Source organism: Aethalodelphis obliquidens, unplaced genomic scaffold (assembly GCF_003676395.1).
Source record: "Aethalodelphis obliquidens isolate GAN/ISIS:26980383/991018 unplaced genomic scaffold, ASM367639v1 scaffold38, whole genome shotgun sequence".
NCBI classification, from domain to species: domain Eukaryota; kingdom Metazoa; phylum Chordata; class Mammalia; order Artiodactyla; family Delphinidae; genus Aethalodelphis; species Aethalodelphis obliquidens.
Window position 1 is genome coordinate 12,260,216 of NW_020837982.1, and position 13,454 is coordinate 12,273,669.

Below are 13,454 nucleotides of genomic sequence, written 5' to 3' on the forward strand. Positions count from 1 at the left end.
TTTTTTTTTTGCGGTACGCGGGCCTCTCACTGTTGTGGCCTCTCCCGCTGCGGAGCACAGGCTCCGGACACACAGGCTCAGCGGCCATGGCTCACAGGCCCAGCCACTCCGCGGCATGTGGGATCTTCCCGGACCGGGGCACAAACCCGTGTCCCCTGCATCGGCAGGCGGACTCTCAACCACTGCGCCACCAGGGAAGCCCCCCAAAATTCTTTTCAATAAAGCTATGCAAAATTGCTCTAAAAGGAGGATAAATGAAGGGAAATATAGAAAGATCATGGATATGTGTAACTAAGGGGGCCTTAAACAATTAGATATTAAATCTTTACAAAAAACTACAAGAGTATGATGCTGGCAGTTACCAATGGCTTCATTAGTGCAACAGAACAGAAGGTCCAGAAACAGTGCAGTTGTGTAAGAACTTAGTGAATGAAATATGGACTATTTCATATTTGGGGGGGATTAATGATTTAGCAAATGGGAAAAAATTAGATGCCTACAATACACGAAATGAATTTCAAATATTATAAAGACTTATGTGTTTTAAAAAAAGATAAAAAAGAGGAAAATTTAGATTATTAGGCAAAGTACTTCTATAATCCCTGGGTGTGAAAGGCCTTTCTAAGCAGTATCTCCCCTTCTCCTATAAGAAAAGGCCATAAATAAAAAGTGATAATTTCAAATAAAATTTTTTAAAAGTGTATACATATATTTTAAAGTCATTTATAAAATCAAAATCCAAATTAATAGAAAAAATATTTGTACCAAATATGCCAGATCAAAGCTTAATCAAAGCTTAGTTAACATATATATAAGGAACACTTGGAAATTAAGAAATAATAAGCTAGGTTAAGGACATGTATATAACAGGCAATTCATAAAGGAAGAAATACAAACATCCAATAAATATATGAAAAGATGTTCAATGGCATAAGTGATTTTAAGAATGCATATTGGGCTTCCCTGGTGGCGCACTGGTTGAGAGTCCGCCTGCCGATGCAGGGGACACGGGTTCGTGCCCCAGTCTGGGAATATCCCGCATGCCGCGGAGAGGCTGGGCCCGTGAGCCATGGCCGCTGAGCCTGCGCGTCCGGAGCCTGTGCTCCGCAACGGGAGAGGCCACAACAGTGAGAGGCCCGCGGACAGCAAAAAAAAAAAAAAAAGAAATATCAAATCACTATGCTGTATACCCAAAACTAATATAATATTGTAAGTCAATTATGCTTCAATTAAAAAAATGAAGACAATAAAACTACACTATTTTATCTCACTTATATAGGGTTGGCAAAAATTCAGAAAATTGACAGCGCCCTCTGCTGGCCAGGCTGTGAAGCCAAAGGTGACAACTCCTGTGGAGGGGAATTTGGCAACAGGTAAAAAAAAAATCACATATGCTCTGGTTCTGAGAATTCACCCTTAAAAGAACCTCCACAAATACAAATACAAAAAAAAAAAAATCACAAAGCTATTTATTGCAGCATTATTCATAACAGCAAAAGACTGGAAACACTCTAAATGCCCATTCTTAGGAGACAGGTTAATGAACTAGAGTATACACAACAGAGGACTATAAGGCCCTAAGAAAAACTGAGAAGATCTCAGTGCATTAATATCTCTATCATATATTATCACGTGAAAAGAGCAAGATACAAAAGAGTAACTTTTGTGTCAAAGGAACAGAAGTGAGAATACACACACACACACACACACACACACACCTGAATGCCTACTTCTGCAAGAAGTCACACAGGAAGAATTAATGAGAAATTAATTTTAAAAAAAGGTTACCTCTAAGAAGCAGGTGAAGAAGGCATGGAAAAGAGTGGGATGGGGACAAGACTTTGAGTATACCTTTGTATATAATATTGACTTTTGAACTATGTTCTACATATTAAAAATTGTATCAGCAAGGGTAGGGAAGAAAAGCAAACCCTGAAAATGAATATCAATAGATACAAAGGAGAGCATAAGACACAGAAAAAAAAGAAACAATTCTAATAGCTTTAGAACAGAATAACCTCAGTATCCTTAGGGGGATATTCTAAATTAAAAAAAAATAATAATAAAGACACAAACTCAAACTTTACTTATTGTCTGTAGTGGCCCTTATGTAATGATTCTGAAACTACTTTCTATAAACTCTAAGAGAGACCAAATGAGCAAAAACATATCAATGCTTCTGGAAACCTGGGTTCTCACTGCAGGAGAAGGAAGGAAAATACTAATTTAGAATGGGGAAGTTACAAAGAAACCTGTGAATGTTGGATTAGAATCAAAAGTATTGGCATGGACTCACGGTTTTGTAAAAACCATATTTCCTCGCCAAATCCCACCATTGTTTTTTACATTTTTAAATGTAAAATGTAAAAAACCAAAAAAGTTTATTATCCTTTTGTCGAGAATGGGTACTCAAAGAGGTGAGAACTTGGCCTCTTGTCCTGCAAAGCCTGACAGATTTACCATCTGGGGGAAAGTGTGCCAACCTTGGAACTACGCTATGAAATTGTTAGAAACTTTTTAAGGTAAAGTAGGAGAAATTATAGAGATGTCATGCTTCATTTAGTCCTAGTGATTAAATAACTATTAACTGATTGGTTGTAATGTCAATTCGACATGTGTAAGCATAAAGGCCATTATACATACACACACACATACACACAGAGTCAGAAAGGGGAGGGTTTTCAGACCTCAGAGCTCAAACAAATTATTTGAAGTACTCATTCCTGGTCTTACCTTGGTTGTATTTTCACCATTTCTTTCATACTGATTTCGTTGTTGAATTTTCTCAGCAATCTCTTGTGCAATTTGGCAGGTAGAATCGTAGGTGGAGAACCTGCATCAAAGTCATAAAGGGAGAAAAATGTTGAAGGTTCTTTAAAGGAAATTTCTGCATAATCTAAGTTTCAGTTTGTAATTCTGAAATGCAAACAGTCATAAATGCAAACAGGAAGGGAGGATGGTAATTGTAACAGTAATGGCAACAGGGGTTGAATGGTACTTAGTACAGGCTGGGCTCAGTTCTGAAAGCTTCCTTTGTAATAACTCACTTAATCCACACAAGAACACTGGGAGGTGGGTCACCATCCCCATCATACATGTGAGAAAATGAGGCACAAAGAGGTAGAGCGACTTGCCCTATGGGTACCACCAGCTGCAACCCAAGGCTGCCTGGCCCTGAGCCTCTGCTCCTAGCCACTGTGCTATCTGACTGCTGATAAAGCATACAGATTCGTTCATTCACAAAACATTCAGCAAACATTTCTGGAGGGCCGCCTCTGTGCTGAGTACTGCTCCAGGCACTGGAGAATAGAGCAGGGAACAAAATGGACGAAGTCCCTGCTTTCAAGGAGTTTAGCGAAGGGAGAAAGGCATCAAACAAACCAAAACATAGTATGTCAAGTGTTGCTATGGGCTAAGAAGGAAAATAAAGCAGGATAAAGGGATGGAGAGTGACAGGCCAGGTGAGCAGCTATTTGGGGAAGAGCTACACAGATCAGCAGGTAAGACGATGCTCTGGGGTCAAAGGACACACACCCACCTGACTCCTAAGCTTACCAGAATTCTCTCAAAGCAGGTCCTGAGCTTCTATTTGTTATTCAACAGTGTTGGGGGTTTTGAAGGATTCACAATCAATCCCCAATAGTCCCTTATTTTTTCCTTCGCTTACAGCCTTTTTACTTTTTATCTGTTTTACAGAAAATACTTAAGTGTGTACACACATTTCATCTCTCCTAAAGGCAGGGACTATGAATATACGACGAACCTATTTTCCAGGAGTGCCCAGTAAAAAATATTAAAATCTGCTGTTTAACCTAATGTTAAACACCAAGGGGGAAAAGCCACGGGGTGGGGTGGGGGGATGGTGGTGTGCTGAATTGGGCGATTGGGAATGACATGTACACGCTGATGTGTATAAAATTGATGACTAATAACCTGCTGTATAAAAAAATAAATACAATTAAATTAAAAAATTTTTTAAAAAACTAATACTAAACTTTCTTTGGGTTATTTGTATGGAAAATATGTTAATATAAATGTTTCAGACATTACATGAAATTCCTAAAAATCTTATATGTTCTGGTATAATGTTATAAGTCATAATTCTAGTTATTACTTTAAAATGTATATCTCAGAAATAACTAAATTTCATTGTCAATTGCATTATTATGAACTTTCATCAAATCTTTAACCGTGGTCATTTTTAAGTCTTTTGTCATTTACAGACAGTTCTGGGTGTACTCTGATGCTTTTGCAAAAATGTTCCTATAAAAGGGTTTCATCTTCAAGGAATTCATGGCAAAGACTCTGACAAGTACAGGTTTCTGGTAACTGACTATACTGCTGAACTGAATGAATAAGCATTTTCAGAACTCTAATGGAAAACTGACGAATTCATAAAAGTGTTAACAAAAGATCGAGATGAAAAAAGAATTAATTACATGGGACTGAGTGAACTGATGAGGATGATTATAATTTTTGTGACTTTCTGTTTGAATAAAAAAAATGTTATGTAAATTTATGTAAAAAGAACTTAATGTAAAACAATGCCACTCTTGTCACTTATTTTCTCTTGTTTTGTAAAATATAGATATCTTCTGTTAAAAACATGATTTATACTGACATGTAATAGGTTGATTATTGTTATAAATGAATTAATAAATATTTTTAAGTTTCAAAAAAATATTAAAATCTGTTTAACCTAATGTTCCAATTTTTGTCTGAAAAAATAAGCAATCCATTTCTTAAAATCTCTGAATTCCCACATATCACTTGAACAATGAGGCGACCTGGCAAATGTCTTTGAATGAAGGAAAAATAAACAATCTCCAGTCGTTTCCCTTAGGAGTCTTACTACAGTGATTACAGCTACGGCTAACAACTGAGTACCTGATCTGGGCCAGGTCCTATGCTAAGAGCTGTACATTTTAAATTTAATAAGGATCCGATGAGGTAGTGTAACTGAGCAGAACCCTTTGGGGCCTTCCTGGAACAGATCCCCATCCCCTTGTCCTCCTCCTGCCTCTCGTCTATGGAAAAGCTTTAGTCTCCTAGGGCTTCCCTGAGTTCCAAAGAGTAAATTTAATCAGAGAAGTGAGAAGCAGGAAAACAGTCAAGCAAAACAAAATAATAATAGTTTAGCCATTAAAGTCAAGGACCTTTGGTTACTCCTCAAGGGCTGTAGATAATATTCTGAGCCGTGTCCTTTGAGCTGCTTTTCAGATACCGAAACCCCCGCCGGGTGGGAGAAGCAACTGTATGCCGCCCAAAAGGCACGTAGACCCCAGACCAACGGGAACCAGAAAGTGACTCCCAATTACCCCTCCACCAACCAATCAGAAGAGTGTCCACGAGCTGATCACGACCCCACAACGCCCCTCCCTCACCCTTTTTTTTTTTTTTGCGGTACGCGGGCCTCTCACTGTTGTGGCCTCTCCCGTCCCACAGGCTCCGGACGCGCAGGCTCAGCGGCCATGGCTCACGGGCCCAGCCGCTCCGCGGCATGTAGGATCTTCCCGGACCGGGGCACGAACCCCTGTCCCCTGCATCGGCAGGCGGACTCTCAACCACTGCGCCACCAGGGAAGCCCCCTCACCCTGTCTTTAAAAACCTTTCCCTGAAGGCCGTCAGGGAATTCAGATGTTTTAAGCACTAGCACTAGACTCCCTGCTTGGTGCTCTGCGATAAACGCTGCACTTTCCTTCACCGCAACATTGTATCAGTAGATTGGCTTTGCTGCATGCAGGCGAGTCAACCCAAGTTTGGTTCGCTAACAGTAGGATCCTTGGCAACTCACCGCTATAATCTAAAGTAGCATCATTCATATACATCTATTCATGCATCCCAAAAGACAGCAGGTGATATAAGACAATACACAATTAAGAAAGTAGGAGGGGAGACTTCCCTGGTGGTCCAGTGGTTGAGAATCCGCCTTCCAACGCAGGGGATGCAGGGGTGACCCCTGGTCAGGAAATTAAGATCCCACATGCCGTGGGGAAGCTAAGCCCGTGGGCCAACAACTAAGACCTGAGGCAGCCAAAAGTAAATACATAAATATTTTAAAAAAAAAAAAAGAAAGAAAGAAAGAAAAAGGAAGTAGGAGGGAGGCTGATAAGAAAAACTGGGTCCTGGTCCCAGCTTTGCCACATTTTCCTCTTTTTCCCTGCATGTTGTCATCTATGAAAAGAGGTTCTGAGGTCTGGCTCTGTGGTCCCAGACCACACGTGTGAAAATCAATAACAAGGTACAACACACCTCCTGCCAAACGTGGAGTATAAATGGCGAGTGCATATTTCCGGAGTTCGGAAATGAGAGAAATTACTGTTGGCCGAGACAGATCTGATAAGGTTGGGCCAAGAGGTTACACCTTGGGCTGAACCACAAGGTTAAAGCAGGCCTCTCACTCCCACAAGAGGGAGGAGCACATTCTAGACGAGGTGAGAGGCACAGGGAACAAGCAAAGATGAAAGGGAGGGTAGGAGCCTGGCACGGTCGGCTGAGTGGTGGTCCTGGGTAGGAGGGTAAAGTATAAAATGGTATTGATGAGTCGAAGCTAGTTTCTGCAGAGCCTTGAACAGCAGGACAAGCTTTGACTTTTAGCAGAGAATTTGAGAGGTGCAGGGGACACTTGTACACATAGAGTGAGGCCTGGAAGAGGTTACACGAAACGCTGATGCCCAAACCCCAGATGTCTTCCTCATCATCCTCACGCTTTCATTTGAGCTCTAAAGAGCATTTCTGAAGCTTTGCTACACAGTTGAATCACCAGAGAAGATCTAAAAAAAAAAAAAAAAAAAAAATCCTGGCTCCTACCCCAGGCATCATTCTGATTGAATTGGCACGGGGTTTGACCTGGACGTGAGGAGTTGTAAAGTTCCCCAGGTGATTTCAATCTGTAGCAAAGCTTGCGAACCGCTGGCCTAGCTGTAATGGGCAACCTCATGATGGAATCAAGCACACAGGTACCTAAAATACTAGTTTAGGAAAAGTAACCTGAACTCCACCTACATAAATCACTGGGGGGATGAGAGGAGAGTGGCAAGAGACCAGTAGAAGACTTCTCCAGCCATTCAACGCAGTAACCAGCCACCAATATTTACTCTCTGTAAGCCATAAGGCTATAAAGGATTGGGCTACGGCAGAAAAGAAAAGAAAAAAAAATACTGGAGATGAGTGAACAATCTGATAGGAAGAGTGAGGAAAAAGTAGATGATGATTAGAGTTTTTAGGCCTAAGAGGATGGTGATGCCATGACAGAGGCTGTGGAACTGGAACAGAGAGAAAAAAGTGGTAAAGCTGATTAACTTTAGCAAAGAACCCACTCAGAGACAGTCACCACCGGCTGTTTCTATTACACAGTGAGCTTACCACTGGCTTTGATATGCCATTAAGAGAGTGACAGCCATATTCCATTTCTAAACAGTAGAACGCTACTCAGGAGTAAAGCATCGCTGAGCTATGCTATTTCAATAGCAGGAGAGCAAAGCTGTAGTCAAGTCTGTTTTGTAGATTTTTCAAAGTCCTATTCCATACTCCTTTCTGCTCCCGTGAGCAGCAACCTACTTTGCAAGGAAGCTGACCTAGCACAGCACAGTCCCTCATTGTTTCACTTTCAACAAATGAGAAAGCTGCTGAGTCAAACTACTTGAGAGGAACAGGAAAACTTATCAGTGCTTTTTCAACATTAACTGTGGAAGAGGCCCAGGGTTCAGTGATAGCTTCTACCAACCTAAATGGATACCCTGGGGCCTCTACCTTATTTCTAAGCTTTATTTCCTACCTTATGTGTAAAATGAGGGAGTTAGCTTCCAGGAAGTGGAGGGCAACTTAGCCCTTGGACCCAGTAGTTCCACTTCTAGGGAGTGAGCCAAGGAAATAAGAGATGGAACAAAAGGGCAGTCTTTGTAATTAAAAAAAATAAAACCCAAAAAATCCCTCACATTTTTTAAAGGGTACAAAGAGGGGAATGATTAAATCATAGTGCATCAAGGTCATTCATATGATGCACTATTAAGCACCATTAAAATTGTGTCTTCAGGGCTTCCCTGGTGGCGCAGTGGTTGGGAGTCCGCCTGCCGATGCAGGGGACACAGGTTCGTGCCCCGGTCCGGGAAGATCCCACATGCCGCGGAGCGGCTGGGCCCATGAGCCATGGCCACTGAGCCTGCACGTCCGGAGCCTGTGCTCTGCAACCGGAGAGGCCACAACAGTGAGAGGCCCGTGTACCGCAAAAAAAAAAAAAAAAAAATTGTGTTTTCAGTGAATATTTAATGATATGGAGGAATGTTCCCTGTTTTGTAAAATATACAGGGGTGTGTGTATATGTATACACACATATATATAGACACACACACATATATTATACAAAGTAATGAATTCATTTTAAAAATCAACAGTGCCAGGCTTCCCTGGTGACGCAGTGGTTGAGAATCCGCCTGTCAATGCAGGAGACACGGGTTCGAGCCCTGGTCCGGGAAGATCCCAAATGCCGCGGAGCAGCTAAGCCCGTGCACCGCAACTACTAAGCCTGCGCTCTAGGGCCCACGAGCCACAACTACTGAAGACCGTGCCTAGAGCCCGTGCTCTGCAACAAGAGAAGCCACCGCAGTGAGAAGCCCGCGAGTAGCCCCCGCTCGCCACAACCAGAGAAAAGCCCACGCGCAGCAAAAAAGACAGAGCGCGGCCAAAAATTAATTAATTAATTTAAAAAAATCAACAGTGGCAATTATTCCAAATGATAAGAGTTAAAGATGGGGGTTTTTTCCTTTGCAAATTTTCAATATTTTCTAAATTTTCTATCGGGGTGTTAAAATAAGGTGAAAAAAAATTAGTGTTAATTAAGCCATTGGCCCAGATAATCTAGATCCCAGGTAGATTAACTTTGATTTTTCAAAGTTAATCTCTTAATATCCAGACTATCTGCAACTTAAACAATAAACTATGTTACAAGTTACTAATATGACATATTCTCCAAAAGAACCGTGTTGAGCTATAGCATTTTAAATTAGTAAGCAAAAAGCTCAAGTCCAATACACTATAGGAATAGGTTCCTCGTATCAGAACTTGTGTCTTTCATCATCCAGTCAGTCCTTGGGACTTAACTGTTGAATAAAAGGCCCTTATCACCTATTGTTTTACTGCAGAAGTTGCTGCCATAGAAAGTCTTCGTGGTACTAAAATACCTTATCAACGGCATAATTTCCCTCCCAGATTCCTCTAAGTTTTTTGAAGGGCCCACAAGATCTAGATGCTAGCGCCAACTGGTTACTAACTCGCTGATGACCATGAATTCTGAACCTCGGTTTCTCCACCTGGGAAATGAGAAGGTTCACCAGATACACTGGCGTTCCACAAAAAGGTCACTCGGACTTCACTTTCGCAGGAGTCCAGGGAAGCCTGCATCAGCCATCTCCACAACCACGATGGGCGGGAATCCGGGAGATGCAGCCAAGAAGGGCTAAAGGAATGCTCAGAGATTCGGCACTGGAACTCAGCTCCTCAGAGGTCCGCCGCGTCTCCCGCCCCGGCCACCCCTGTCAAGACCGAGGGTGTCGGGATGCGGCAGAGCCCAGCCCCTCAAACCCCGTCCCCGGCAGCAGGGGAAGGGGCCTTGCTCCCCTCCCCTCATCCCGAAAGGCCTCCAGCCCTAATGCCTAGCGACCGCCCGTTCCCCAGCAGCACGGCCTCCCCCGGGACGGTCCGCGTGCAGCCTCCCCCTCCCCGGGCTCACCAGGGGTCCGGGGCCATGGTGCAGTCTCCACCCACTCCTCGGACACTTCCTGCTCGCAACAGCTGACTACGGCGGCCCGCGCGGCTCACACCCCGCGGCTCGACCCGTGCGCGACCGGAACCTGAAGTTTGCACAGTGAATATACGTACCCCAAGGCCTCCAAACTGTGATGAAGAAAGGAAAGCGCTCCCCCGGGGAACTGTAGGTTGGAGCAATCGGGTCCCACTAAGAGACGCGAACAGTTGGGTGCAATTAAAATAAAATTGTTTTTGAACAAAATCTAAGCATTTTTCCCAGGTAGGTGGGAGCCCCTCAAGACCTCTAGCAGTTACTTAACATTTTATCCTGCTTAAAACAAAAACAAACAAACAAACAAACAATGGATTGTGGTGATAGTTGCACAACTATATAAATTTACTAAAGCCCACTTTAAGTAAATTCTCTATATAATTTATACCTCAGTATAGTTTAAAAAACCTTTTTGTCCTGCTTCAAACATGGGACCCAAAGAAGTATCAATTATATATTGTCTTATAGCAGCCTTCCCATCAGAGGCAATTCTTCAATTCTTAAATGCCATTAGGAGCTTAATTATATAGTTACCCCAAAGGTCACACACTCTTTACATGGGACAGGAGGGAATTAGTTCTGTGCATTTAGTGCCCCTTAAATTTCCAGAGAAATACTAGAAGGTAGAAAGAACGGCTCTTTCCGTTTGCAAGAGAGCAAAAGGACTCGAACTCCTTCGGCTGGGTTTCAGCGCAGGCGTTGATCTGGCGCGCATGCGCAAGTCCGTTACCACAACGACCGGAAGACGCTGCACCTCTGGAGGCTGAGAGTAACGTGAGCGGAGTCTCCGGGTGATGGAGACCCAAACTTCGCCCAAGGATGAGGTGGCTGAGGTGGCCGAGCTGGAGCTTGAGGCCGTGATCGGATTCAATGGTGAGACCCAGAGCACGTCTGGGTTGGGCGGTTTAGGAACCCCAGGGACACGTAGTGCAAACAGGGAGAGTGAGACCCCAGGTAGCACCTGCAAGGCAGCTTGGGACGCTGGCATGAGCGAAGCACTGGGGACCCAGAGACCTCCTCCTCCCCAAAAGTCTTAGTCACATTCTCACTCCAAGCCTCAAAGAACGGGATGGGTTTTGCCTAAAAGGAACGAAATGCCTCCTCCTCCTTAAGGATAAGTAAGTGTGACTTGAAAGCCTTCTCCCACTAGTCAGCTCTCCCCTGGCTCTAAGCCCCACACAACCCGCAATACTGCCTGCCCCTCGGTAACCACCTACAGAATCCGTGTAGGCCCCTGGGACCACCTTCTGATGTACTAATGAGAAGGGGCTGCGGGGGGAGGAGGGATTCTAATGGTGAGGATTTCAGTCCACGACAGAAGGCGAAGAGGACGCCAGGGGGAGCTGGAGAGGAGAGATGCTTTGGTCAGAGGAGGCCTGGTTGTTCTGCCTAAATCTGACTTATGACCCCCTCCTATTTGCAACATGAAGGGGGGAAATGCTGTTTGGTTTTCTGAGAAGGATGAAAACAAGCAATGGGTTGCATTTTTTAAAAAGCAAACTTTTTATGGCTGAATAATATTCCATTGTATATATGTGCCACATCTTCTTTATCCATTCATCTGTCGATGGACTATTACTCAGCCATAAAAAGAAACGAAATTGAATTATTTGTACTGAGGTGGATGGACCTAGAGTCTGTCATACAGAGTGAGGTAAGTCAGAAAGAGAGAAACAAATACCGTATGCTAACGCACATATATGTAATCTAAAAAAAAAATGGTACTGATGAACCTAGTGGCAGGGCAGGAATAAAGAAGTAGACATAGAGAATGGATTTGAGGACACAGTGGGGAGGGGAAGCTGGGGCAAAGTGAGAGTAGCATTGACATATATACACTACCAAATGTAAAATAGCTAGTGGGAGGCAGCAGCATAGCACAGGGAGATCAGCTAGGTGCTTTGCAATGACTTAGAGTCATGGGATAGAGGCTCAAGAGGGAGGGGATGTATGTATGCATATGGCTGATTGACTTCGTTGTACAACAGAAACTAACACAGTATTGTGAAGCAATAAAGATCTATTTTTTTAAAAAAAGCAAACTTTTAAAAAAGTGCATTGTGATGCCTGAAATCTTTAAAATTGTGGTAATGTGGACACAGAACAATCAATGGCTAAAGTGTTAGCACATTCTAGGACTTGGCTCTTGAGTCTTCGTTTTAGGTTAACAGTCTCTGATAGAAAGTGGGCATTTAGTGCATCCAGATACTGGCCCTCTTTAGAGCTGATCACCAGGTCATTGGTAAAGGATGTGGATGACCTGCTATGAGGGCAAAGGGTCACAATGGTGACCAGCAGAGAGCCCTGCTACTGAATTTGTGCTGTTTTGTGGCACTCAAAGACCAAATATATGGTCAATTATACCTCAGTGTCTCCCATGGCAATTATCTCGGCCTTTCAAAATTGAATAAAATTAATTGAATTGTTTCTACCTTCTTGATTTTGTGACAATTTATATTTTTTCAGAGTCAAATATGCATTTATCTAGAACTACTCTATGCCAAATAGTATGCTGTGCACTGAGAATACAGTGTAATACAGGGGTAAATCCATGGCCATACTTAAGAACAAGAATTTAGAAAATTGGAAAAATACAGCGAAACGGAAAAAAAATCAGCCATCATTGCATTTCCTAAAGATATCACTGTTAAACTTTTGGTATGATCCTTTGAAATATACATTGACATATAAATTTTTTCCACAAAAGTGGTCTCATGCTGATATATTCTCTTATAATCAGATTTTTTTCCACCTAGGATGCCATGCAAATCTTTCCTTAGCAGTAAATATACTCTATGCCATAATTTTAATATAATATTCTGTTACATAGATATGCCCCAATTTATTTAACCAATGTCCTGTTTTTAAAAATTTAGTATAACTTACATTTTTTTGCATTTATTTTTAAATGCTACAAAGAACATCTGCATAGCTAAATCTTTTAACTCTTTAACTTTTTCCTTGGCATAAATTCTGAGTACATCTTAAAGATTTTTGATGTATCCTCCAAATGCCATACAAAATGTATACCAAAAAGACATATATGCGAATGGTTATAGCAGCATTATTTCAAATAGCTAAAAACTACAACCAAAATGTCCATCAAAAGTAGAAAGGACTAATAAATTGGTATATTCATAGAATGGATTACTCTGAAGCAATGAAAAAGAATGAACTACATACAGAGGGCAGAAAAATCTGTCCGCGGTTGGCAGAACTCACGGATGCCGAGGGCCGACTGTAGTACACACATCTATGTAAGGAACTCGTGCATCCGCGTGTTTTGGTATCCGCGTGTTTTGGTATCCGCGGGGGTCCTGGAGCCAATCCTTCACCGATGCAGAGGGACCACTGTAGTGCTACACGCAACAATGTGGATAGATTTCACAAACATAATGTTGAATGAAAAAAGCCACATGTGAATAGCAATTAAAAAAAAAAACATGTTAGGGGCTTCCCTGGTGGCGCAGTGGTTGAGAGTCCGCCTGCCGATGCAAGGGACGCGAGTTCGTGCCCCGGTCCGGGAAGATCCCACATGCCGCGGAGCGGCTGGGCCCGTGAGCCATGGCCGCTGAGCCTGCGCGTCCGGAGCCCGTGCTCCGCAACGGGAGAGGCCCCAACAGTGAGAGGCCCACGTACCGCAAAAAAAAAAAAAAAA

At 42.7% G+C, this 13,454-nt stretch overlaps 2 protein-coding genes across 4 annotated transcripts in view; one reads left to right on the forward strand and one right to left on the reverse strand.

Annotated features, from left to right (window-relative positions):
• Positions 1-9,885, reverse strand: part of STX8 (syntaxin 8) — a 235,795-nt gene extending 225,910 nt beyond the window's left edge. For all 3 annotated transcript variants that reach the window (XM_027131051.1, XM_027131052.1, XM_027131054.1), the window contains exons 1-2: positions 9,728-9,885; positions 2,734-2,833 (exon numbers count right to left, since the gene is read on the reverse strand). In XM_027131051.1, coding sequence (XP_026986852.1) covers positions 2,734-2,833; positions 9,728-9,744 — 117 coding nt within the window. In that variant the 5' untranslated portion in view covers positions 9,745-9,885. The remainder of the gene's footprint in view (positions 1-2,733; positions 2,834-9,727) is intronic.
• A 663-nt stretch (positions 9,886-10,548) lies between these two features.
• The window catches only part of CFAP52 (cilia and flagella associated protein 52), a 33,996-nt gene continuing 31,090 nt past the window's right edge, over positions 10,549-13,454 (forward strand). The window contains exon 1 of the mRNA XM_027131055.1: positions 10,549-10,669. Within this exon, the coding sequence (XP_026986856.1) occupies positions 10,591-10,669 (79 nt within the window). The 5' untranslated portion in view covers positions 10,549-10,590. The remainder of the gene's footprint in view (positions 10,670-13,454) is intronic.